This window comes from Tiliqua scincoides, chromosome 7 (genome assembly GCF_035046505.1).
Source record: "Tiliqua scincoides isolate rTilSci1 chromosome 7, rTilSci1.hap2, whole genome shotgun sequence".
In the NCBI taxonomy this organism is placed as follows: domain Eukaryota; kingdom Metazoa; phylum Chordata; class Lepidosauria; order Squamata; family Scincidae; genus Tiliqua; species Tiliqua scincoides.
The window spans coordinates 56,539,290-56,565,710 of record NC_089827.1 but is presented as its reverse complement, the minus strand read 5'-3'; the positions used below and the strand labels follow the sequence as shown (position 1 = coordinate 56,565,710).

The window sequence follows — 26,421 nt, the reverse complement described above, 5'->3', positions numbered from 1 at the left end:
GTTAGTACTTGGATGGGAGACCGCCTGGGAATACCAGGTGCTGTAGGCTTATACCATAGTCTTTCGAGACTGAAGGTTGCCAACCATTCTGATACCTGAATTAAACCATATTTAATCGCTTGTTTGCAAATGTCGCTGTTTCTATGTGCACCTAAGGACCCCTCTCATGTAAGAATTCCTTTTTTGTTCTTACTCCCACAGTTGCTTAGAGTAATTTTACTACATGGAACTCATGTAAGCCATTTTTCGGAATCCATTCACTGCTTCCTCTCCTCGAAGTAGTGCCACACGACATACTACACGCTACAAGTGCACCTGTACAGTATTTTTCCCCGTGTGTAGAAAAAGTAGCTAGGGGGAAGGGATGTGGAGATTGACAGCCCAATCCTATGCATGTCTACTCAGAAGTAAGTTCATCTTTAGGGGGGAAGCACATAAAAAATATTTTATTTCGCCAATAAAAAATGGTTTATAAATAAATAAATAAAAGATTAACAAGTTGTGAGTTCCTGCACCTTTTTTTCCACAAAGAAAGCACTGCATGTATGTATCTGGGAGCGGGGGGGGGGCGCTGCCGCGCTGAGTCCACCCTGTACTTTCCCATCCGCGCGTTCTGCACGTCCACCGCACCGCTCCTGCTGCCAAACGGAAAAGGGCGCGGGCCCTTTAAGAGCCAGCGCCTGCGCAGTACCGACCTTCTTCCCTCAGAGGGGAGGGGGAAGGAAGCAGAGCGGTGGCGAAGGGGGCGTGGCTCTGCCGCGTCACGTGCCTCGCTGGCGGCGACACCCCCGGCGAGTGCGCGCGCGCGCGCGCGCTCTCCACGGAGTTCGGCGGGGGCGCGCGCCAAACTGTCGCCTGCGTGCGCGTCCGCGAGGCGCCCCCCTCCCCACCCCCGCCGCGCTCCCCTCAGTCAGTCACACACGGAGCCCTGAGGAGGGAGGAAGGCGAAGGAGCAGCGGCAGCAGCAGCAGCAGCGGGCGGGCGGGATTATTATGGGCTGCGGGAGCCTCTGAGGCAAGATGGAGCTGTCTGCAGTGGGCGAGCGGGTCTTCGCGGCCGAGTCCATCATCAAGCGGCGGATCCGAAAGGTGCGAGGGGTGCCTGCCGGCCAGGCCCGACCCAGCCCGGGCTGCGCTGGGCTGTGCTGCGGGTGGTTGGGCTGCGCTGGGCTGGCTGCCGTTGGCACTTGGCTAACCTGCTCCCTTCTCCCCCACCAACCGCTCCTCTCCCCCCTCCCCCAACCCCCCTGCAGGGACGCATCGAGTACCTGGTGAAGTGGAAAGGCTGGGCCATCAAGTGAGTGCTCCCCGCCTGCCGCCTGCATGCAGCCCCTTCCCGCCTCCCGGCCTCAGGCTGGGCTCCGGGGCTGCTCTGGGCGCTGCAGGGCGCTCAGTGCTGCAGGGGGGCTCCCCCACGCAGCCCCCCTGCATTAACACCTGCCTCTGCCCCGCCAGGTACAGCACCTGGGAGCCCGAAGAGAACATCCTGGACTCCCGCCTGATCGCAGCCTTCGAGCAGAAGTGAGTCTGCACGCCAGCCCTGCAGGGTTGGCGGACGACTGAAACCAGCCCTGAGTCTCCTCCTCTCCGGTTGTCCTGTCTGTTGTTGGAAAAAGCATGTGGGTGACTTTCTTTTTCCTCCCTTCACAGGGAGCGTGAACGTGAGCTGTACGGGCCGAAGAAGAGAGGACCCAAGCCCAAAACTTTCCTGCTGAAGGTAACTCTCGCTTGCACAGCCTGGCTGAGTGACGTCTCTCTGGAGCACCACAATTTGAGTACTTAAAGGAAGACCAGCTTCAAAACGGGCAGGGTGGAACTCGGTGCATCATGCACTGTTTGGGGAGGTGTACACAGAGCGGTGCTCCAACTTATTGGTGCTGTGCAAAAGACTATCCCTCTGTGGGTCTCTTATGTTCCTCCATTTCTGGAGCAAAAATCCATCATTTCTGGAGGAAAAATCCATCACGGGTTACAAGCCATGATGTGTATCTGCAACCTCCTGATTATTGAAATGGGGTATATTGGAATGCCAGATGCAAGGGAGGGCACCAGGATGCAGGTCTCTTGCTGTCTTGTGTGCTCCCTGGGGCATTTGGTGGGCCACTGTGAGTTACAGGAAGCTGGACTACATGGGCCTATGGCCTCATCCAGCAGGGCTGTTCTTAGGATGTTTTCTTTCCCCTCTTTGAGGCTGAAGTTCGTCTTTAGCAAACCGCACGTGCGCACGGTCAAAATGGATCATTACCACTTTAGAAACGTATCCCTAACTCATTGATTGGTAGCGTTGATCCCTAACATACATGATTGGTAGCAAGTACTAATTAATGAAAAAGTCATTCCTGTATCATTGGTTGATTCTTGCACCTGATAAAATGGAATCACCCCAAATGTGACAGTTGCCATCATTCACAAGTTGTCAGAATCCCTCAGAGCAGTGTTTTTCAAACTGTGGGTCATGAGCCAATTTCAGGTGGGACCCCATTCATTTCAATAATTTATTTTTAATGTATTAGACTTGATGCTATCAAGGTTTCTGACTGCATTTGGGGAATGTGACAGACCTGTACTTTTAACAAACTATTATGTATATTCTTTGAACAATAGTCAATAGGACTTACTCCTGGTAAGTGTCAGTGGGATTGCAGCCTAGATTGATAAAAAATGTTCCTGCTTGATGTCACTTCCGGTCATGACATCACTTCTGGTGGGTCCTGACAGAGTCTCATTCTAAAAAGTGGGTCCAAATGCTTAAACATGTGAGAACCACTGCCTCAGAAAATGCATCATCTTGTGGCTTCACATTAAAAATGGTTGTGTGAATTAGGGCACAGTCCTAACCAAATTTCCAGCACCGACATAAGGGCAATGCAACTCTGAGGTAAGGAACAAACATTGCCTTCCCTTGAGGAGGCCTCCTTGACTGCTCCCCAACTGCAGGTTGCAGCACATGCCCCACTGGCACAGCTATGCCAGTGATGGAAAGTTGGTTAGGATTGCGCCCTAAGTTCTTTACAGTGAACCTTGTCCCACCTCTAAAAACAGGCTGGTAGTTTCTCCATAGGATTTATTAAGGAGATTGATTAGTTAAGGAGACTTGTTAACTAGTACTTGGGCAGGACTTTGAAGATGAAATGTGCTAGCTAATAATGTTTAAAATGTTTCTGAAAGACAGAGATTTAGCTTTGCCAAGGTGAGGGGGACCAGGAATATGTGGAAAAAAAACACGTGGATCTCTGGAATTTCATAACATCCTGATCGTGATTTTGCCTATTTCCTTTCGCAGTATTAAACCAGACAGTCCAAAGTAACTTTTGTTGAAGGCTGCATGAACCTCTTCAAATATGTCATTGCAGCTCCAAAAGTATTCTTATCTATTCCTGGTGTTCAGATCTCATTTTCTCTGTAAAAGTAACAAAGGTGTGTGTTTTTTATAAACCGGTTTCTAGCTTGCTGGATCGCTATCTGCTTGCTATGAGAAATGGAGTGGGCTCAAGTTTCTGTTCTGCTTGATAGTTCAGTAGCATTGTGTTCAGCTATTTTAATACTAGATGTGATTTTTGAAAACATGGGGAAAGCATAACCCTTGGAGGCCAAAGAGGGTTTGCAGAGCTGACATTTTAAATCTGTATACTTCTGACAGTTTGAAAGGAAATCTATCATGAGGAGGAAGGGCTTAAATATGCCATCAAAGCAAATATGTGCACTTTGTTAGAATTGGAAAAAAAGTTGCCTAAATTCTGAGTAATTTGATTCCATCACTCTTCTCAGCGAGGAGTTTGATGTGTTTATTCAGGGTTTGTGCGTAGCCAATATGACTCAAAAATTAACCAGATGTTTTTCTTAACTAATTTTAGGTGCTAATACTTCAGAAACCCCTGAATGTGTCATAGCGTGAAAGCAGGGATGAGCAATTTAATATACTCTTTGGGGCTACTTGGTTCTCCAGGCAGTGGTCTGGGAACCAGAGTTGTGCATTATTGCACAAACTTAGCTCTTAATAAATGGCCTGGTTTCATAATAATTAGCGTTTTGTAGGAGTGAAAGATTTACAACCAGTGGAGCACATGAACTTATGGTATTACTTCATATACAAAAAATGTACACATTACATATATTTTACATTTAGAAGAAAATAGGGTGATGTCACATTTAAAGTATGGCAACATTGGTATTTTGCATCTGAAACATTTTTATTTGAGCAAAACTGTGCAAACTTTACCATATTTTTGTTCAAACTTAATAAGACAGCCAAAGAACAAGATAAAATTAGTTTGGGAGATGGATCCTGTCCATCATCTGATGGCGTTTAAAGAAACACAACAAAAATAACTGCCCACCTCTATGCAGTGAAATCACTGAATTTTCAGGGCTGCAAGTAGTCTCAGGTCTGAGACTTGGCTTCAACCTCTTCCTCATCACTTCAGGCCTTTTCCCTTCCCTCAATGACGTCCCAGAATGCAGCACTATGCATTCTCTTCCTGGTCATGATGTATTCTGGAGTGACATTGGGAGGACATTGGAGGTTGGGAGTGATTTTGCTGCACAGAAATAGGCACAGCTATTTTGGTGTTTATTTACTTTCTCTAACTTTATAAAGGGCATCCTTGGCTTCATCCTTCAGATCTGCGAATCTGAAGGATGAAGAATCTTTTAATCCAAGAATCCTTTCAATCCAAGAATTGAAACCTTGGATACTGGATCCGTGGATACTGGGGCCCAAATGTACTTTGATTCTTGTGGTGTTGCATAATATATCCTCCTACTACATGCACAACTGAACAAGTGACTTGGGCTTATGAAGAATCTGGCTCTTACTCATCATGTAAATTGTAAAGATGGGTGGATGTGAGCCAGGAAGACTTATTCAGATAGTCAGCAGCAGAGTTTTCTGAGTGTATCAGGGAGTTGCAGTTGTTGTTTGCAAGATCTTGCTTTTGGTCTACAAAAGAAATGGGGAGGTTGCATGCCTTGTCAAATGACACTTTCCTCTTTGTGAGTTTTGCTTATTGTCTGTAATTGCGGTAGTAATTGTGGAAACTTCATCTACCTTCAGTGGTATTTCATTATTCTCCAGTAGGGGAAGTTATTATGAGGTGAGGAAGATCTCTACTCTGGAGCTGAAAATGAACAAAACCCCAACAGGGGAAATCGGTGATTTAGCAACTTGATTTTCATGGAAAACTGTTGAGACTTCACTCTAGTCCCAAGTTACTACATTTCTAAATTGTTTTTTGTGTTCCTCATAGGAAGAATTCCTGGAAGTCACTAATTTAGACTCATAAGGAAATGCTTATGGGTTTGTACTGGTTTTACTTTGATACATAATTCCTAGGAAATTGGATTTTATCTGCTTGTGGAATAGCTGTAAATGACTGTACAATTGAGTTGTGTAGGTGTTTTCATATGCGGTTGCTTCTCAGAGTTTGTAGAAAATAAGTCTTGCAGTAATGCAGTTTCAAACAGTTACAAAAGATTCATGCTCTGGAGTGATACCTACTCAGCCCAAGTATTTATTTTCAGTAGCATGACTGAGTTTACAGTCATTTCTCACAAAAATCCATGCTTGATTTTTTCCCCCCAATCTTTCTTCATTTTAGCAGTCCGGGTAGAGAGGATCAAACAGTTGGGAGCCAAAAATGCATGCTGATTATACTAAATGTGACCCAGAGAGCTTACAGTAGATCCTGAACTATCTTCTGCCCATCCCTACCTTGCTTTTTGGCTGGCAAGCTATTCTTTGCTGTGCTAAAGAAAACACAGTATTAAATGGCAGCTTTAATAAGTCATTAAATTAATGCCTTGGATGATGATGTCTTCTGTAGTATTTATAGGAGAAAGTAGATAGGACAAAAATGAGAATGAATAAACCTTTGCCTGCAGTTCTTACTATGGGCACTGGATGGTGAGAGAGGTTTAGTAATCCTAATTGGACTAAGAAGAATGATGGTTATAACTTACTAGTATTCAGTAAACCAGTGGTTCTCACATATTTAGCACTGGGACCTACTTTTTAGTATAGGAATCTGTCAGGACCCACCAGAAGTGATGTCATGACCGGAAGTGACATCATCAAGCAGGAACATTTTTAACAATCCTAGCCAGCAATCCTACCCATACTTACCCAGGAGTAAGTCCTGTTGACTATCATTGTTAAAGAATATACATAGTAGCTTGTTAAAAATACGGGTCTGTAACATTTCCCCCAATGCAGTCACGTACCATGGTAGTATCAAGTCTAATATATTAAAAATAAAATATTTAAATGAATGGGGACCCACCTGAGATTGACTTGTGACCCACCTAGTGGGTCTCAACCCACAGTTTGAGAAACATTGCAGTAAACTAATTGCTTTGTAGTAGTTTGGGGGTTGTTTTTAAAAGTATGCTGATTTCATTGACTGGTCGATCAAGTCATTCCCTATGCTCATGTATTTAGCAATAGGTTACTACAGTGTTTCTTGTAGCACACACTTTCTACACATACTACAGAATGGAGGATTTTATCTCGCGAGAAATGCAAAAATATAATTTAAAATTACATTGAAGATTAGTTGTCTACCTATAGTGTTTAGACTTAAACTGTCATCTCATAAAATCTCATCTCATAAAATGACCACGTAAATGATATCTGTCAACAGAAGTTCTTATTACATTCAGATATAGAATATATATCTGAACATACAATACAATAGCATATATAGAATAGAGTGATTATATTTTAGTAAGCTGTTCTTGAGTCCTCCAATAAAAGAAATTAAGCTTGAGAAAGAATTGATAAAATCTTTTCAGTTTAGAGGGGTTGACTCAATCTTAAATCTCTGCAAAGATTTTATACTCCGGGTGTAACAGTATAGTTTTCTGCTGTTCCTTTACTGCATGGACAAGAGAATGTTGGCATGAGAGATCTCTCTACCTACAGTATGTTAAGCTAATGAATATAACAGTATCTTATGACTGGTTTGGACTCATGTGCCCTATTCTTATCCAAGGACCTGAGGTCATAGGCAGTAGCAGAGATCAAGTAGGTTGGACACTGGCTAAAGACCCACACAGCTCACGATTGCCCACTGAGAGCCACTCTGCTTCCATGATTCCCATTAGTACCTCCAACGACTTACAGATATAAGAAAATACAATCATCTTCACTTCCGAGCTTGGGCTATGAGATATAGAAGTTCAAGGCTGCTGTGCATAAGGAGTCAATAATGATGGCTAGAAGGTGTGAGAGATGGCGGCAGCAGCAGCAGTGAGCCAGTGGGAGGAACTCTTTGCCCACAGAGGGTTGGGGGAATTGGGGACAATCAGCAGCAAAGATCATTAATTCAAGTTTAAGCTCCCTCTACCTTAGGGTGGTCCAACATGTGGCCTGCAAGGCCCTTTGGCAGCCCCTGAAAAGCCCTGCCACAGCCACCGCCCGCCACCGCAGCCTCCTTCTATGGCTTTTCAATCTCCCTGCCATACCATTCTGGCTTCTTCAAAGGGAGGAAGAGAAACTGTGTGTGCAAGTCCTCAACATGGGGCCCCCAGTTCACATGGAAAGTTCTGTGTAATGGAAAGGTGCTTGCTCCACTTCTCTACCATACTGTTGCCATGCTGGCCTCCAGTGAATGCATGAGTTGAGTCTATGTGACTCCATGTATAAACATTCATAGAGCTGCTTTTTTGAATCCAAGCTTGAATAATTTCAACAGTGGGGACATTTTTTAGGAGTATGGATTTAAGCAAATTCTTGAACAGCTGTGTCTCACGTGCATTGCTTCATGGTTAAATAACAATCTTGAAAAAGAGAAAGGGAAAAAATCCTGCTAAAGCAAGAGCTTTTTATTATCTTTTGAGATTTGGGTTAACCAAGATTTCACAAATAAAACTCTTGCATTCTACAAAAATCTTTATCAAGCACTGTGTGTGCTAAACCTAATCATTCATCTCTCAACCTTCTTAATAATACTACTCTGGTTAAGGAAGCTAAAGTAGTTTCAACTCTTATTGGACCCCCAGTAGCAGATAGCATATCTATAGTGTGTGTTAAGTGTTCATATAGCATTCTCAGTCCAGCCCAATCCTATTGAAATTCCCCCGTGCTGATGCAGCAGAGCTAGTGCAGCTTGCACTGTATCCTGAAGGGAACATTTGTCCTCTTGCCCCAGAGAAAGTCCCAGCTGATGCAACAAGTCTACTCGGTTTTGCACCTGCTAAATCACTGGTGCAGGTTCGAGTGGCTCCATGTCAGCGGATCTGGCTTGGTAGAAGGGATAGGATATGCCATGCACCACTGCCGCTGATCCTGCCCCTCTCCTGGGCCTGATCTGTCCACCACGCCCCATTATATTCTCTGCCTGCCCTCCCCCACTCCTGTACTGCCCGGCACAGAGCTTACCTGCTCCGGTATGTGTTGAGACTTGCACTGGTTTCAGCAGGTCAGCGCAGGCCTTCCTGACAGCACTACTAACTTCTACCTTGTCACAATTTGTTTTATGGCATGTTTGCGATAGCCTGTGCAAACAGAGTGTAGGATTGCGCTGTTGGTCATCCTCACAACATTTCTGGAAGTTAGACTGGTATTGTCTTCATATTGCAGATAAAAGGGCTAAGGCAGAAAAAGCAGTAGCCTGTCTTGACCATCTAGTGAGTTTCTGGCTGAATGTGCCTCAGCGCCAAATCCTATCCAATTTTCCAGCAGCAGTGCAACTGTGCCAATGGGGCATGCGCCATGTCCTGCAGGGAGGGGGCAATCATGGAAGCCTCCTCCATGTAAGGGAACATTTGTCCCCTTTCCTCAAGGCTACATTATGGCTGCACCGGCATTGTAAAATTGGATAGGATTGGGCCCTCAGCCCCTTTGAAGGGCAGGCCGAGAGGAACACAGTGCCACCAGAATGGTTCCGATCCAATGAATGCAGGCCCAAAAAACACTCTAGAAGGAAACCTCCCCATCTGATAGGAAAACTATTGAGTCATATGGAAACAGAGCAACATGTTTTTGTTTACTTGTGAGTAGGCTAATGCTCCACAGTTGTGCACATTTACTCAAGAGTAAACACAACCACTAGAATGGTCCTAATCCAATGAACATGAAGCTTAACAAATGCTCTTGTTGGTGCCCCCCATAGTAAAAAAGATAAAAAGGTAAAAAAGAGGCCTGAGCAGATGTGCAACTTTTTAAAAGTCTCATAAAGCTAGGTGGGTCCTAATGTCTTAGAACAGCCCCACTGGATCAGGCCAGAGGCCCATCTAGTCCAGCTTCCTGTATCTCACAGCGGCCCACCAAATGCCCCAGGGAGCACACCAGATAACGAGACCTGCATCCTGGTGCTCTCCCTTGCAGCTGGCATTCTGACAGACCATTTCTAAAATCAGGAGGTTGCACATACACATCATGGCTTGTAAAACATAATGGATTTTTCTTTCAGAAACTTGCCCAATCCCTTTTTAAAGGCAGGACTTCCACAGACCGACCACACACTGAGTAAAGAAATATTTTCTTTTGTCTGTCCTAACCCTCCCAACACTCAATTTTAGTGGAAGTCCCCTTGTTCTGGTGTTATGTGAGAGTGTAAAGAGCATCTCTCTATCCACTTTATCCTTCCCATGCATAATTTTGTATGTTTCAATCATGTCCCCCCTCAGGCGTCTCTTTTCTAGGCTGAAGAGGCCCAAACGCCATAGCCTTTCCTCATAAGGAAGGTGCCCCAGCCCAGTAATCATCTTAGTCGCTCTCTTTTGCACCTTTTCCATTTCCACTTCGTCCTTTTTGAGGTGTGGCGACCAGAACTGGACACAATACTCCATGTGTGGCCTTACCATAGATTTGTACAACGGCATTATAATATTAGCTGTTTTGTTCTCAATACCTTTTCTAATGATCCCAAGCATAGAATTGGCCTTCTTTACTGCCGCCGCACATTGGGTCGACACTTTCATCGACCTGTCCACCACCACCACCCCAAGATCTCTCTCCTGATCTGTCACAGACAGCTCAGAACCCATTAGCCTATATGTGAAGTTTTGATTTTTTGCCCCAATGTGCATGACTTTACACTTACTTACATTGAAACACATCTGCCATTTTGCTGCCCATTCTGCCAGTTTGGAGAGATCCTTCTGGAACTCCTCACAATCACGTCTGGTCTTCACCACTTGGAAAAGTTTGGTGTTGTCTGCAAACTTTGCCACCTCACTGCTCACCCCTGTCTCCAGGTCATTTATGAAGAGGTTGAGAAGCAGCAGTCCCAGGACAGATCCTTGGAGCACACCGCTTTTCATCTCTCTCCATTGTGAAAATTGCCCATTGGCACCCACTCTCTGTTTCCTGGTCTTCAACCAGGTCTCGGTCCAGGAGAGGACCTGCCCTCTATTTCCCTGACTGGAGTTTTTTCAGTAGCCTTTGGTGAGGAACTGTGTCGAACGCCTTCTGAAAGTCCAGATATATAATGTTCATGGGTTCTCCCGCATCCACATGCCTGTTGACCTTTTCAAAGAATTCTAAAAGTTTTGTGAGGCAAGACTTACCCTTACAGAAGACATGCTGATTCTCCCTCAGCAAGGCTTGTTCATCTGTGTGTTTTGAGATTCTATCTTTGATGAGGCATTCCACCATCTTACCCAGTATAGATGTTAGGCTGACTGGCCTATAGTTTCCCGGGTCACCCCTCTTTCCCTTTTTAAAGATCGGTGTGACATTTGCTATCCTTCAATCCTCTGTCACTATGGCCGTTTTGAGGGGAAAGTTGCATATTTTAGTCAAGAGATCAGCAACTTCATTCTTCAATTCCTTAATAACTCTTGGGTGGATGCCATTAGGGCCTAGTGACTTACTGATCTTTAATTTATCAATGAGGTCTGAAACATCTCTTTCAACCTCTATCTGACTTAATTCCTTGGTCAGGAGGAGCCGTTTGGGCAGCAGTTTTTGTCTGAGGTCTTCTGCCGTGAAGACAGATGCAAAGAACTCATTTCGTTTCTCTGCCATCTCTAAGTCTCTTTTCATCTCTTCTTTCCCTCCCTCACCATCCAGAGGATCACCCGCTTCTCTGGCAGGTTTCCAGCTTCTAACATATTTGAAGAAGCTTTTATTATTCCCCTTAATGTTGCTGGCCATGCGTTCCTCATAGTCTCGCTTGGCCTCCCGTATCACCTTCTTACATTTCTTTTGCCACAGTTTATGTTCTTTTTTAATTCTCTTCATTAGGGCAAGACTTCCATTTACGGAAGGAAGCTTCCTTGCCCTTTACAGCCTCTCTAACTTGGCTGGTTAGCCATTCGGGCACCCTCCTGGACTTAGTCGAGCCCTTCTTCCTTTGCGGTATACACTTCCGCTGGGCCTCTTTTACTGTTGTTTTAAACAGCCTCTATGCACTCTGGAGAGATTGGACTCTTTTTACCTTCCCTTTCAACCTCCTTCTAACCAGCCTCCTCATTTGAGGGAAGTCCGCTTGTCGGAAGTCAAGGGTTAGTACGCCCCCAGTATTACATCGCTCCTGAGGCCTGGTAATTTAACCCACAGAGATTCTATGGTGGAGTCGGACATGCCTTCAATCTCTACTTTGCTGGATTCTATCCCTTCCTTAACGGAAATGGTAACCCCACCTTCGACACCTGCTCCCTGTCCCTCCTGTAGAGTTTATAGCCTAGGATTGCCTCTATCCCACTGATTTTCCACATTCCACCAGGTTTCCATTATGCCCACTATGTCAATATTTTCCCTAGTCTCCCCTCTTTGCTCGGAGACTTCGGGTATTTGCATAAAAGCATTTGTACATGGAATGCCCCAGGGTGGGCTGCTTATTAGCTCCTTTGTCCCTGCATCCTCTCACTGTGCCAAACCGTCTATCACATCCCATCACGCTACCATTCCAAGTTTCTTCTCCTGCTCTGCCTTTGTCTTGTTGTTCTCTAACCTCCCCATCCTTGTCCCACAGGGATGAGGAGTGCCGAACCGGATGCCCCTCGGCTCCTGTCGGCCTTCCCCCAGGGATCAGTTTAAAAGCTGCTCTGCCACCTTTTTAATGTTATGCGCCAGCAGTCTGGTTCCATTCTGGTTCAAGTGAAGCCCGTCCCTCTTGTACAGGCCCTGCTTGTCCCAAAATGTTCCCCAGTGCCTAATGAATCTAAACCCCTCCTCCCTACACCGCCGTCTCCACGCATTGAGAGCCCTGATCTCCACCTGCCTAGCTGGCCCTGCGCGTGGAACAGGTAGCACTTTGAGAGTGCTACCTTTGAGGTCCTGGCTTTCAGCTTCCTACCTATGTTTAAAAAGTTGGTCCTGGTGCTAAAATGCTTAGGAACCACTGAATTATCCTGTTCAGTTTGGAATATCTGTGTTCTCTTCTTTGAACCCAAAGGTGATTTCAGGTATCTTATATTTGCACCAGATCATCTAAATTTCTAATCACCACATAGCTAAAGCTTAAGTATGTCAAAAGTTTATGATCAGATATCCTTATAATTACTATGATTTGTTGCTCTTGTCCAAGTTTGTCAGCTTTCTCAACTGATGAGGCGGATAGGGGATTATATATTTTACAGATTTAAAATGGTTACTCTGCAAATCCTCCCATGTCTGCAGGAAGCTGGCTGTCATCTGTGCTGTGCTTCAGTCTGTGCTCTACTCAATTGGCGTGCTCCAGTGTTGACTAAAGTTTGTGGTGTAACCCCAGAGTTAACATTAACAAGCTCCCTCATTCGCTGAAAAGAACTTCCTTGTGTTTTTCAGTATTTGAAACAAGACCAATACTCTGAATTATATTCTCATACTTTTAAATTGTATGGAAATGTATTCCATGCATTTGAGTTTGCCTTTGCTTGCTCACTTACATGTCACTTGGTCAGTGTGCTTCCAAAACTCCTATAATGGAGTTGGGAGCCCTATAAGTTGTTACAGGGGAAGGCAGCAACACAGTCCCCAGGATCATGCTGCTGCCTGGACAAGAGAGTTTTTTTTTTTTTTTTACCTACCTGCAGTCAGTGCTGCAGTCCTGGAGGGTCTGGGGAACCCTCCACAGGGTGATCCAAGCCTCTGTAAGTGTCAAAAAATAAAAACCAGGCACTTCTGGTTTTTGCAGTGAGACAGGAACTGCCCTTTTGTTTTCTTTTTTTGAGATATTTGCAGGCGTGGGGAGTCCTGCAAAGAGCTCCCTGAACCCCTGCAGGACTGCAGCACTGGCGGCAGGTAAATTAAGAAATCCCTCCTCTCACTCGCAGCAGCACGATCTTGGGGGTTGTGTTGCTACCTCTTAAAGGGGCAGAGACAAGTGGTTCCCTGGCTAATGGGTCACAACCCACCAGTTTGAGAACCACTGGTCTAGGTTTAGCTTAGGTTTGAAATTGCAAGCCGCTGAAAATCTCAGGCACTCCTTCCCTCAGGTGAACTTTGCATACCCACGATCTAAGGTGCACCAATCTAATCTTATTTTTTCCGTTTTTCCCCACCCACTGCAGGCTCGGGCCCAGGCCGAGGCCCTACATTTTGGGGATGTACATTTTTCTGTCAAGCCTGGTTCTAGCACGTCCTCACCCAAGCTCCACTCCAGTGCTGCAGTGCACCGGCTCAAGAAGGACATCCGGCGATGCCACCGTATGTCCCGGCGCCCTCTGCCCCGCCCAGATCCCCAGAATAGTGGAGTGGGTGGAGGCACTGGCCTGCGCCCTCCTGTTTCTCCTTTTTCTGAAACCGTCCGTATCATCAATCGCAAGGTGAAGCCTCGTGAGCCCAAGCGCAGCCGCATCATTCTCAATCTGAAAGTGATTGATAAAGGCAAACCAGCAAGTGGGGGAGGAAGTTTGGCTCGACCTAAGATTCCTTCGCGCAATCGTGTTATTGGCAAGAGCAAGAAGTTCAGTGAGAGCATGCTTCGCAACCAGATTCGCCACATGAAGTTTGGAAACTTCCCTCTGTACAACAAGCCATCTGCTCCAACCCCATCTCTAGAGGGGAAGACGGAGGCAGGAGGCTCTGCAGGTGCCTCTTGTGGGCTTATGGGCTCTACTCCCTATGATGCCCGTAGTTCCAGCTCCTCTGACTGCCCTTCACCAGCTCCGCACTCTTCATCTGATCCAGATGATTCTCCACCAAAGCTGCTCCCTGAGACCCTAAGCCCTGCCGTTCCTAACTGGCATGAGTCAGAAGTCCTTGATCTGTCAATTCCGCTCGAGTCAGCAGCCACCAGCAAGCAGTCTCCTTCCAGAGGGGGTCAGATGCCCTCATCCCCATCCTCTTCTGACCCAGAGCAGGAGGCTGGTGATTGGCGCCCTGAAATGTCCCCGTGCTCTAATGTCGTGGTCACTGATGTCACCAGCAACCTCCTGACGGTCACCATCAAGGAATTCTGCAATGCAGAGGATTTTGAGAAGGTGGCAGCAGCTGGAGGAGGAGGAGGAGGCAGTGGTGGCAGTAGCAGCAAATGAGAGGCTGTGTTTCTCTTTCAGCAGGGTTGGGGGAGGGCGATGGGACAGGAAGGCTCTACTGCAAGATCATGCATGGTGTGAATGCCTGTTTTTCTCCCTTTGTTCTTTTTTTCCTTTCTTTTTTGCTTGGAAGTTGAGATGGCGTTAGAGGAATGGGAATGAATGTCTTCTGGAGTTCCCAAATGGAACTTTCCAAGATGCTCAAAGCTATGACAGTTTCCTTTTTTGTCTTCAAGGATTATGTCACAGTGATGGAGCCTGATGAATAAGAACTTGAGTTGTTATGTTTAAGTGCAGAAGGGTATGTTTTTTCCATTCTGTTTAATGAAATGAGATACAGCTTTTGGAAGACTGCTTAGTCAGGGTGTTTACTCTGTAACTCTAGCCTTGTCACCATTCTCTTTCTGTATCTGTGATTTGAGTAAGATAGCTTTGGCTGTCAGGGATAGAAAAAGCTTTTGGGGGAAAGGGAAGGTGAGAAGATTGTGGAACCCTTGTGGAACTTCTGGGGATGTGTGTACATCCGAATCATGCAGTGTGCTCCTGACCCCTTTTCCACCTTGCGTATATGAGAGGTGCTAACTTGGTAACTGTGGTGGCACTCTGAGATGGCTTGGGAACTGTCCCCTCTGATTTATATCCTGAGCTCTTTGTTGGTTCTGGTACTTCCTGTTCATTTCTTCCCCCAAAGTTTCTTCAGCCTTATTCGACTGGCCATCAAGACTTGGATCTTCTGCTGCTGCTCCTTTTTCTTTCCTCTGAAGCACATGGGTTGCCTTCCTGGGACTGCTAATGATCAAAAGAAGGGGAGCAGCACACCCATCCTTCAGGGTAGATAGAAAAGTTGTGCAGTGGTGCTGCCCTGCTCCTCTTGTTTTGCATTGATCAACTTCAATTCTGTCATCCTTGCAGTGGGGTGGATAGCAGAAGGGCCTGCTGGGTCTGTCTTTCCCCATCTGCATCTCTCTTCAGGTTATTGAGATGGAAGAACATTCACATCTGCAACTCTTAGGATCTCAAATTGCTTCTGCAGTTGCCAACCAAAGGTGCTAAGAACCTGTTGTGAAATCCTACTATGCGTCTGTTGGATCTTGGTGGTGTGTGTATGTATGTGCATTTGCAGTACATTTGCCTGTCCCTCCCATCCACCTCCCTTTGACACCTTGCTTTTCATGAATTCATTTGAGTGATACCGTAGCACCCTATCTTGAAAGCAGGCAGTTATGTGACTGCTTCTGCTGTCTCCCCACCACCCCCATAAGGTGTTAATAACCATGTACTTGTATATTGGTGTCCAAGTGCAAGTCTAAAAGCATTTCTGCAAATGTTTGCTTCCTGGTTCATCCGTTGTCATCTTACTGCTATCCAGCCTTGTTGTTAACCTTCTATGTGCCTCCTTTTCATTACCAGCGGCATGTATGTATGTAGTATTGCCTGTTGTGCTGTTTGTAAATGATATTACACAGGGAAAGGGGGAGAGGTAGGATTCTGTGTGTATGTGTGAAAGAAGAGTGACTCTTAAGGGCTTGCCTGCATGCAGCGCTGTCACTGAAATAACTAAACCCAGCTATTTTTGGCATCTCTTTCCCTACATTCCTGTTTGAACTTTCTTCCTTTCAAGGGCTTGTTTAGCGTGTGGTGTGTTTTTGTTTATATTTACTTTGAGTTAATTATTTATCAATACAGTGTAAAGGCTGGTGCTGCAAATATATTGTGGTTAATATACCTTAATGAATTAATTGATGTTTTTAAAAGTAGAGTACTGACACTCAGTATCTCATATTGGGAAGGATTTTTCCTTCCTCTCTTTTTTTAAGCTGCCCCACTTTTTCTCATCGGCCTTGCAAAGTTCCAGTTGGTCATATGTGTTCTCTGAAGGAAAAAAAAAAAGCCAGGACTTTGCTAAATACAGGATTAAGAGATGTTGTGTAGCGATACCTTATCAATCTTGAATAAGAGTAACATATAGAGATGCCTAAAAGTAAAATGTACAATGTTAAGCGGTGTGATTGTGACAGTTTGAGTGTAGTCAAGATGTACAATTCAAGATGTTGTTCTTTGATCCTACCATGCAACACCTTTGTGTCCTTTTGAAACTGTTGCGGAACTGTTGTGGAACGAGTGAAAGGTTGTGCACCTCCACACTCCTCCCATTAGTGTACAAGTCTAAGGCTTTCTGTAATTCCACAGGTGCATGCAATGAAAATAGCTGTTTGTCCTTTTTCATGAGTTGAGTGAGGCAGGCTGTATCCCATTGTTGCCTCAGAAGTGGGAGGCTTTTCAAGGGAGTTTATTTTAATGAGGTAGCTTCGAAGGTGGGTGGGCTGGGCTAGAGGGGAGAGTTGTATAATGGGGGATGTGCAGGGAGACTTGTATTAAAGAGAAGACTTTAAAGGAGAAGAAAATATAGAGGAATTATTTTATGAAGCTGCGAGAGAGGAACTATTATACTGAGTGAACGCATACCAATCGGTCATATTTTGAGATTGCTTGGTATGTTTGTGTGGCATTTTGTTCTGAACTTTGACTGATATTTGAAAAAAAGTAGATGGGCAATATAAAAGGGAATTTTAATAGGAAACTCTTCAGATATTTTAGCACATGTTCTCTTGACAGTTTTCTCCCACATCTCTGGAGTTTTTTGTTGCTTGGTTTCTCTAACTTTTCAGAGAGCAGGGCATTTGCCTTCCTTAGATCTTATGCAAGGCTGTAGAACTTTGGAAACTGGGTGGCTTAATGGCAGGCTCAGGTTGGCCCTTTTTCTTTCTGTCAGTGTTGGAGGGGATGACAGGGGAAGACATAGCATTGGTGGAGTTCTTCCAGCAGAAAAGAGACCCAGTGTTAGAAAAAGTGCAAAGAGTGGGACAAGGTGAGCAGCTCTGCACTGTATTGGGGGGGGGATATCCACAGCTCCTGTATCCACAGTTTCATGTATCTGTGGATATTAGGGGGCCCCCCGTGCCCATTAAATCATTTTTAAAAGTTACTGGGGGGAAAAATCGACTTGCTTAAACAAGCCAATTTTCGCCCCAGTAACCCTTTTAATGATTTAGTGGATGCAGAGAGGGTGGGGGCAACCTCCCACACCTCCTCCTTCTCATTAAGCAGCTAAAATGGTTAAAGAGAACTCCAGTGAGGTCAACAGGAAGACCTCACTGCTGTTCCTTTCCCAGTTGCCAAAGGCAGCCTGTTTAAACAAGAAGGCACCCTGGGTAAGTATTAAAAATAGCTTAATGGGCGAGTGGGGGGGGGTGCAAGGGGATGGGGGCTGCCTGCACCCCCACACACCCATTAAATCATTTTTAAAAGTTACCAGGGTTAAATTGGCTAGATTTTTGCCCTGGTAAGTGTTTAAAATGATGAAATGGGCGTGTGAGGGAGCCACAGGGACTGGAGGGAGGTGTCCGCAGTATCCATGGACCCCTGGTATCCACGGGGGGTGTGTGTCCAGAACGGAACCCTGCGTATACTGAGGCACACCTGTATAGTAAGGACAATTTCCTAAACCAGTAACAAACTTCTCCTTGCCTAAATCCCAACAGGTTGATGTTGCAGAGCCAGTTGCAGGGAGCAGAGGCTAGCACTACACTAATGGTTCCATCGGCATTATTTCATGTTTTGTCTCTCTGCAGCCAGCTGACTGCGTTGAGATGCAGAAGCCAGGGATATGGCCTGGAGTGAGTAGTCTGCAGAAATGTGACTCCGATGCAAAGACAAGTCTGCTGTTCTGGCTGTGACTTTGGCATTTGCAGCCTCTACCTTCCCTTTGGTGTTGTGCTGCCAAGTGTACCAGCTGGGTAGCCCACTTGCTCCCTATAGGTTTGAACAATTGTCCATCCGTCCCCTTCAAAAAAGAAGCACCGCTCTTGAGAGGGAAAAATCAGATGTGTGGAGTGTAGAGTTGGATGTGTTTGCCTTAGAAAGCTTCTCTTGCTATCTGGCACACAACCACGAAAGCAAATTATGTTGATCTTTTATGCCAAGTGGCAAATCTGATCCCCATTACCATGTAGCCACTAGAGGGTGACAGAGGGCTGCTATTAGTGGTTTAGGCTGTGGTTCCATCTTTATGCCTTGCATCATTATGGCTTTTTTCTCCCCATAGAAAATAAAATACAACCTGCGCACACTCTTTATTCAAAGAGGGCCTGTGATTTGGGAGTGGGAAAGTCAGGAGGATATTGCTTGTGTCTGTGCCATGTTGTTGTCCTTTTTGTTTTTAGAGTGGAGAGTTTGATGGATGGGGGGTGGGAGGGGGGGAAAAGACTAGTTTTGCAAAAAAAGAAAAAGAAAAGGTTTTTTTAAAAAAAAAGGTAATGAGATTTTTACAGACAGAGGAGGATAGAGAATTTAAAAATATTAAATGCAGTGATTGCACAAACTGTAGTGGTATTAGCTGGTCCTTAAAGAAGAGAGTATTTTTAGTATTTGTGTGTGGTAGGGAGGGCAGTGTTCTGATCATTCAAGTGGGCAAGGGAAGAATAAAAGGCATAAGGAGAACAGCAGTTCCTGATCTGAGGAACCAAGTCCATGTCTTAGGAAAAAAAAAATGGTCTTCCCTCTACTAACTTGTGGTGAGGGGGAATGCTTTCTTCTTTCCTTCCTGGATATGATGAAGCCAGGATTTAGCCTGTTTCTGGCGAAGTTATCAGGTTATGTGACATTTTGTCATTAGCTTACTGGTGTGAGTTAGCAGTCTGAATCTCAAGATTTCCTGCTGAGACAAGACCTACTGAATTGAATGGGACATGTTGCTGCTTTGGGGTTGTTCAATAAGGTCTCAGATTGCAGATTGGCAAGAAGTGTCTGTACTAGGCAACAGCAGAATGAGCAAACGAGTTCTTAGAGGCTGGCAAAAATTGCCTCTTGTTTGTTGATGGGTCAACTTCATTGCGTACTGGGGTTGGCATACAAGAAATTGTTCAAATGGACCACATTGACTCTACATTCATCAGGTCCATTTAATGCAGAAGTTCTCAAAGTATGTTATAGAGCCTTCTTGCAGAAAATTGATCAGGGCCTCCCTGAGGATAGCAAACAAAAAATTAAAACAGGCAACTGTAGTGATCACTTTCATTCTGGGGGGTGGGGACAGGTGAAAGGAACAAGGGGTGTCTTAAAGACCAAGTGTATGACTTAAGTTTTTGTAGGAAGTGACAACATGGAAGAAGGGTCCACCCCAACAGGGATGTAGTCTAATTTGCCTGGTATGATAACTGGATAGGAATACTCCCCATAAAGTTACATGTGTGGCACTGATTGGTAGAAGTTGGGTTGACTTTCTGAACTAAACAAGGCATGCACAAGTACTACATCTACCAGGAGCCAGTGTGCACTTTGGTAAATACCAACATCCCCTATTGAGAGCCATCTTAAAAATTCTCTAAGGAGAACCTGTGTTATCGCACTTTTTGATTATTCAAATATCTTGTGAAATTTTTACACCTGTGTTATCCAAATGGCTGTCAGGTTGTCTTCCAGGCTCTCTGTTTTTCTTGAGTGTGCCAATACTAGTATTGTAGAAGGCACTGTCCTTCTGTATCAGTTGTTGAACAGCAGAATGATTTCCTGGTATTTACTTGGGCGCACACTGGGACAAGGGAGATGAAGGATATAAGAAGGAGTTTTTATTGGACAAAGATTGTGTTCTGCTACTCTGTGGGCAGTGTTCAGTGTCTGTGGAAGTAGCTTTTGTGTTTCTCTTGCATGCAAAATTGCACCTTTGCTTCCATGCTCTTAATTGTTCACTTCTTCTAGCCAGTAGGAAAGTGGAATTGAAATGGAAGTTTGGTATCTGTGCAGGGAAAAGTATTTGATGCATCCCTAGAAAGCAAAATTCTATTAAGGTTTGCTGAGAACTGTTGTAGCCCTTCATTTTTAGAGAATCTCCTTTTGTCTGACTAGTTCCTTTCCTGTTGAACTTTGATTTCATTTTTCAGTGGTTCTCCAGTCCTGTGCCCCTGTATGTGTTAAACAATCTGGTATTGGAGCAGGTTCTAGATATTCATCCAGGGAAATGTATAAATGTAACAGGCTAGACCTGTGATTTTGGGTGAAATACAGTGATTCTCTTTGCAGGGAGAATCCCCTTCTTGTTTCCCAACAATTTAGTTGTCCCCAAAGAATAGGGGTGCTTCTATAATCCTACCTCCATTATAAAATGGGTGCTATGTGAATGGAGTCTTCCAGATCAGCATGAACCCATTTTGGATGTTTGTCTTTAGGGGGAAGCTCAGTTGCATTTCCACCTTACAGAATGTTCACCTGCGGTTACATGAGTGAACAACTGAGATGGAGGCAAGTGGGGAACAAATAGCACTTCTGCTAAAGAATTGCTAGGGTCATCAAGCGAATTGGGAGAGGCCCATGGTCCCAGCAGATGTAGGATTCTTGTGGGGGCTTGGGCAGGAAATTTTGTATGCCTGAAGTGGATTTCTCACTAAAATACTAAGTCCCTCTGTATGATCCAGGCCATTGTGTCATGATTTCTCCTTGCCTTTTGACCTGGGGGCTTGCACTTTTTCACCTGATACATCCTGTGCTCCAGGTGTTGCTTGCTTTGTTACTTTTTTCAGTGTCCACTAATTGTGCAAGAACTGGGACCTTTATTTTCTTTTTAAATAAGAATAGTTTTAAATAATCCTCCACTTAACCTGCCACAGTGCTTTTCTTTAAACAAAGGCAGCATGGGCCTGTTGTGTGACCATAGTGCTGGGAATCTAGGATTGCAGCAAACTACTTTGCTTTTTGGGGTGTCCCCCATTTTTGCTGCTAATACAGAAAAGTGGACTGGGGACTGCTATGGTTGTGAAAGCTGTTCTTATTTATGTTTATAAGCAGCCCTAGTTGCACTCCCTCTTTAATATACGTATTTCAGAGGTGAATTTTCTCTTTCATAATATTTCAGACTTTGAAGAGACTTGAAAATGAAGCAGTGAGGTTGGCTGGGGAGGTAGCCATATGATATAGGAAAGGAAAATATTCCTGTAACAGAAGCCCCTGACCATCTTCAGTCTCCTCTCTCAGCCCCACATAGGAGGTCTGCTGGTTCTGACATTGATGGAGACTTTATATTGGTTACTTCTGAATGCTTAAATGTATTTACAATGCTGCTTCATATGGAAATAAGACCATTGGTCCACCTGACCTAGCACTGTCTTCTCTGAGTGACAGCAACACTCAAGGTCTCTGGCAGAAGTCTTTTCTGGCCCTTTTAAGTGGGAGATGTTAGGACTTTAGCAATGGCCCTTACTGCATGCAAAGCATGTTTGCTGTGAATGCCCCTTGTTAATTCAATATGCTTTCATAGTTACATATCAGTTTCATGTCTCTCTTCACTCCAGCAACTCTACTTGCTTTTTCTTTGGAATAGAAAAGTGTTGTGAAACTGGTATGTATATATGTATGTATTCATTCAGGTATGACAATTATAGAGAAGACCAAAGTTGTGCAGCTTCCTTACAAGGATAGGATTTGGTATTTTTTTAAATTCAACTTTCTGAGATTCAACTTTCTGTCAGTTTTTAAATATTTTTGTAATCTGCATGGTTGCAAAAATAGGTTTGGAACAGTGTGAGAAATGCCTGGTGAAATCTCAGATGCCAGAGTAGGGGCCTGAATAGGATTTCCATTGGAAGTTGCATTATTCCAAGGGCCTACATAGTTAGTCATGCTCTTCCCAGTGACCAGCAGAAGTAGAATAAATTGCAAAATAAGCTCAGATTAAATAAGTGTTTAATTGCATAATGTAGGTGTGCTGTCAGTTTTTGCAGGTGTAGAATTTGTGTTACCTTCCTGCAGAACTGGTGAGAAATTAAGGCAGAGCACAAAATTGTTAACTGATGTCAAGGGAAACTAATATCCTAATTAAATCAATGACAGTCTGCTTTGGTAGGGGTTGGACTTGATGACCTTTGAGGTTACTTCCAACTCTGTGATTGTGGTCTCAGCTGCTTCAGAATATAATAATCATTAAGAACAGTTACAAGGGGCCCCCCTGTCCATGGATCCTGTAGATGTGGATTCAGTTATTTGTGAATTGGGTCGCTTCTGATGAGTACTCTAAACCCCAGAGACAAAAAAAGTCACTTCCGGTTTCTCTGTGAAATGTCAGTCCCGGTTTCTCCATGAAACCGGAAGTGACTTTTTTAACCTCTAGAGCTCAGAGAACCCTCTGGAGGCGAGGGGAGTGGAGCTCCCTTTGGCTCTAGAGGGTGAGGGGAGGCATTTGCCTGTATCCATGGTTTCACTTAACCAGGAGGGGAAGGGGGTTCCAGAATGGAACCCATGTGGATATGGGGGCATGCCTGCATATCACTTTTCAACAAAAAAGTTCACAAAGTGTTTTATGTAGCAGAAGAACAAAAGCTCACTGATCCACAGAGACTCACAAATCTAAACAAACACAAAGGTGACACAAAGCACACCAGGTGCTAAGGTGTGACAAATAGGGACAGTTATTCGCCCTCTGCTAATTATAAGAGAACCACTCTTTAAAAGACACCTCTACACAGTTAGGAGGGGTTAGACATGAGCATGCAACTGGCCAGTTCTTCATCTAGGCCAGCGGTTCTCAAACTCTCTGGGAGAGTTTGAGCCGCAGCAAGTCCTTGCTATGGAGCAGGGAAAGCAGCGTGGGTGGGGGTAAGGCTAAGGCAGGGCACAGGGACTTGCATTTACTTACCAGTCCCTGCAGCAGCCTCCCGGGCATGTAGGGAGCCCTGCGCAACCCTCTGCTGGGCTCCCCGAAGTGTAGAAAGTGAAAGCGAAGCAATTGCACTCTGACTCTGCAAAACCAGAAGTGGAGTGCGATCACTCCGCTTTCACTTCAGAGTGATCTTTGGGGAGCCCTTTGGAGGGTCGTGCAGGGCTCCCTGCAGCCCCAGGAGGCTACTGTGGGAACTGTTAAGTACATGCCAGTCCCTGCAGCATCCTTAGCAACGCAATCCTGGGGATTGTGTCGCTGCCTCCCTCCTGCCCCTGAAGGGGGCAGAGGCCAGGGCCCTCAGGCTGGGGTGTCATGACGCCCTAGTTTGAGAAGCCCTAATCTAGGCCCTATTGCTGTCCTTATTGAGTATGTGTTACTGAAACCCACAAGCATAACAGTCTGAAGCTGACAGTCTTCCTAGATGGCTTGCTTGCCCAATTCTAACTAAAATGTGGAAACTACTCTGATGGCAGGGCTTGTTGGTCTTTCAGTTTCTGCAGGATCTTGGGACTACTTGGTTACTTTCCCTTGTTCAAGGGAAACTTGAATGGGTGAAGAACAACGTTCTTCTTTGGTTGCATCTCTTCCTTCTATGTAGCACAAGATAAAACCTTATAGAGGTCCCAGATGTTCTGTTGTTGACAAGGAAGAAGCATGCCCAAGAGGTGCTTTGACTAAAATGAGGTCTAGTATCTTTCCCTATGGCACGTTCCATCTCCAGCATTGATCCTGGAGGTGGGATGTGGCAGGGAGGGGGAATGTGGATAAAATCTGGAGAAGCATTACATTATTTGCTTGGGAATGGAAAAGAAAACTGTACTGCCTCTTCATGCTTACTGGCATGCAGCAAAGATATGCATAAGGCAGGAGTTCCTAAACTGTGGGTCTGGGACCCACCAGTGAGTTGTGACCCAATTTTTGTTGGATTGCAAAACTGACGGCAGATTAGGTTATATGTACCAAGGGTTAAACAAGCTGCTACTTGGAAGGGGGAACACTTCTGCCCAGTCACCATTATGGCCACACTGCTTGGCATTTATAAATCAGGCAGCAGCCTCTAGGACCTCTAATAAGTTTGAGAACCACTGATACAAGGTTTTCTTGAGGGAGAGTATGTGTATTGTATTTGGTAGGACTCTTAGAAATATAAGAGATCTGAAGGGACCTTTTCCCCTTGTAATGGTCGGTAAAAGATACTTTGTAGATGAAGATGTTTTGCAGACTAAATATAACCTTTGGTTTCAGGTTCCAGTTCCTAAGTGCTGAAAACCTAATTCCTGTTTTGCATAGCACTTAAAAATACTATTAAGCACATCCTTTAAAAGGTTCAGCACTCTCATGTTGGAGCCTGTAATACAAACTACTTTGCCATTTTAAGCAGGATTCCCCCTGCCCCATTATAATTTGCTTGAGCTGTGTGGTCAGTGTTAGTTCCAGAAGTGCAGAGAAGCAACATATTCATGTTCTGCTTCCAAGTACAAGAGTGATTTACAGGAATTGTTCTGTGTCATTAAATGACTTGGCAGTGAATATTTCTGAGGGTGATGGGGTTACTGCTGAGATTCTTGAGTTCCTCAGTAGCCGTATCTTGGAAATGGTTATATACAGGCAACACTCACTGGAATTATATAAGAAAGATTTATGTTCTTATGTGTATAGTAACATGGGAAGCTGCTCCCAATTCTGTTGTAATGGGGTTTTTCCAATGAGCTAAGCAAATATTGTAGGTGGGGTGGTGGTGGTGGTAAAAGTAACTTTCTTTCAAAGACTGCTGTTGGTGTTGCATGTTGCTTGTGGTAGATTGACCTATGAATACCGTATCTTCACCCATAGGAAGTGAAGTACAAAGAATAGGGGAAACCAGGGGAGGTGGCAAGACCTGTGCCATTTTCTAAGATGGCACAAGGGCGGACCGTGGGCAATCTTCAGGACAGCAAGCTTCATGATGGCTGTTTTTGCCACCTTGGGATAAACTTAACATAAAAATGACTTTAGTGAAGTTTCTGGCTCTTTATTTCATTTTTTGAATCCTGCAGTTTTACACCCAAACCACTTTGATATGCCATGCTTGGGTTGGGATAGTGATTCCCTGCCCCATGCTGCTTTAGTTCTCTTGGAAAAAAAGGCTGTCACCTTTACTTAGACAGGCTGTCACCTTTACGTAGAGTCAAAATTGGAGCCTGCTCCTCTCTTGAATTCACCTTTTGCGCTTGTCAGTATCAGGCCTCAACCTTGCCAATTCTGATGCTGGTGTACAGTGCGTCTGTACACAGACCAGTATTTCTTTTGTGATCTGTGTCACCTATGACGACTTTCTGAGGCAGTCACAGCACTTACTTCAACCTTTGAAACTGTAAATGCTCAAGAATTTCAGTGTATGCTGTGCATTAGTCTTTGCAAAGTTGAAGCCTTCCACTCAATTTTGCAAAGGAGTGGGCTGAAGTTGTTGTTTTCCCCTCATGATATACAGAATAGACTTTACAAGCAAATATCTAAGTATATACCTGGTAACATTTTTATTTTGAAGAAAAAATCATTTAATGAAACAATTGTGCACGAATGAAGTGTTATCTATTATTTTTGTCTTTGTAATTCTTCATTTTTTAAAGTATAGTGTTTTGCATTTGTTTTTTAAATCCAGTTCTCAGCTGGCTAAACTGTCTAGGATGGTTGGATGGGAAGCTTAGTAGGGATGGGTGATTGAATTGGCCCTCCTATTGGCATTTCCAGTGGAAAAGTGGCTTGCTCCAAGTTTTGCAGGGGGTTGTGTTAATTACTCATGTATTCTTGTACATTTTGTTCTTTCTGCTGCTTTTGAGTATTGTATCAATGCCAGAAATGGGGAGTTAAAAAGATGAACCCCAATAAATTGTTACATTCCAAAGCTTCTTGTCTCTATCGTGTGTATGTGTGAGAGAAAGACTCTTTCTGGCTTGTAAAAGGGGAATGACCAAATGTAGACCATCTGTTCTGGGATGGACTTCGATTTTCCTCTGATCATTGAATAACCGAGTCTGCAGCATCAGTGCTTCCGTGCCTCAGTTTGGAGTGCCATGTGCACTGTAATGCACATGTTATGCTACATACTGTATTCACTTCAGTGCCAGGTTCTTCCCACATGTTTTGAAATTGGGAACTACATTTCATTTGGCTTTGTTTGCAAATTTTGCTGTACTCTATGAAGAGTCAGAACCAACCATCCACCTTGCCTCCTGATATCATGTTGTCTGGGACTGTCTAATGCACACATTTCTGGGAACATTTAAGTTGAGGCATTTGAAGTGAGAAACACAAGCATGATTTTACCTTGCA

General features: G+C 44.6%; 1 protein-coding gene across 2 annotated transcripts; it reads left to right on the top strand.

Moving 5' to 3' along the window:
• Window positions 1–828: 828 nt before the first annotated feature.
• On the top strand, window positions 829–23,640 carry CBX6 (chromobox 6). Of its 2 annotated transcripts, none has more exons than XM_066633213.1 (5): window positions 829–1,088; window positions 1,253–1,296; window positions 1,455–1,520; window positions 1,650–1,716; window positions 13,491–23,640. In XM_066633213.1, the coding sequence occupies exons 1-5, from the start codon at window positions 1,020–1,022 to the stop codon at window positions 14,400–14,402; spliced, it is 1,158 nt and encodes a 385-aa protein (XP_066489310.1). In that variant the 5' UTR covers window positions 829–1,019; the 3' UTR covers window positions 14,403–23,640. The 2 variants fall into 2 exon arrangements, with proteins under 2 accessions (XP_066489310.1, XP_066489309.1); XM_066633212.1 differs by having other exon boundaries at window positions 13,437–23,640.
• The last annotated feature ends 2,781 nt before the right edge of the window (window positions 23,641–26,421 follow it).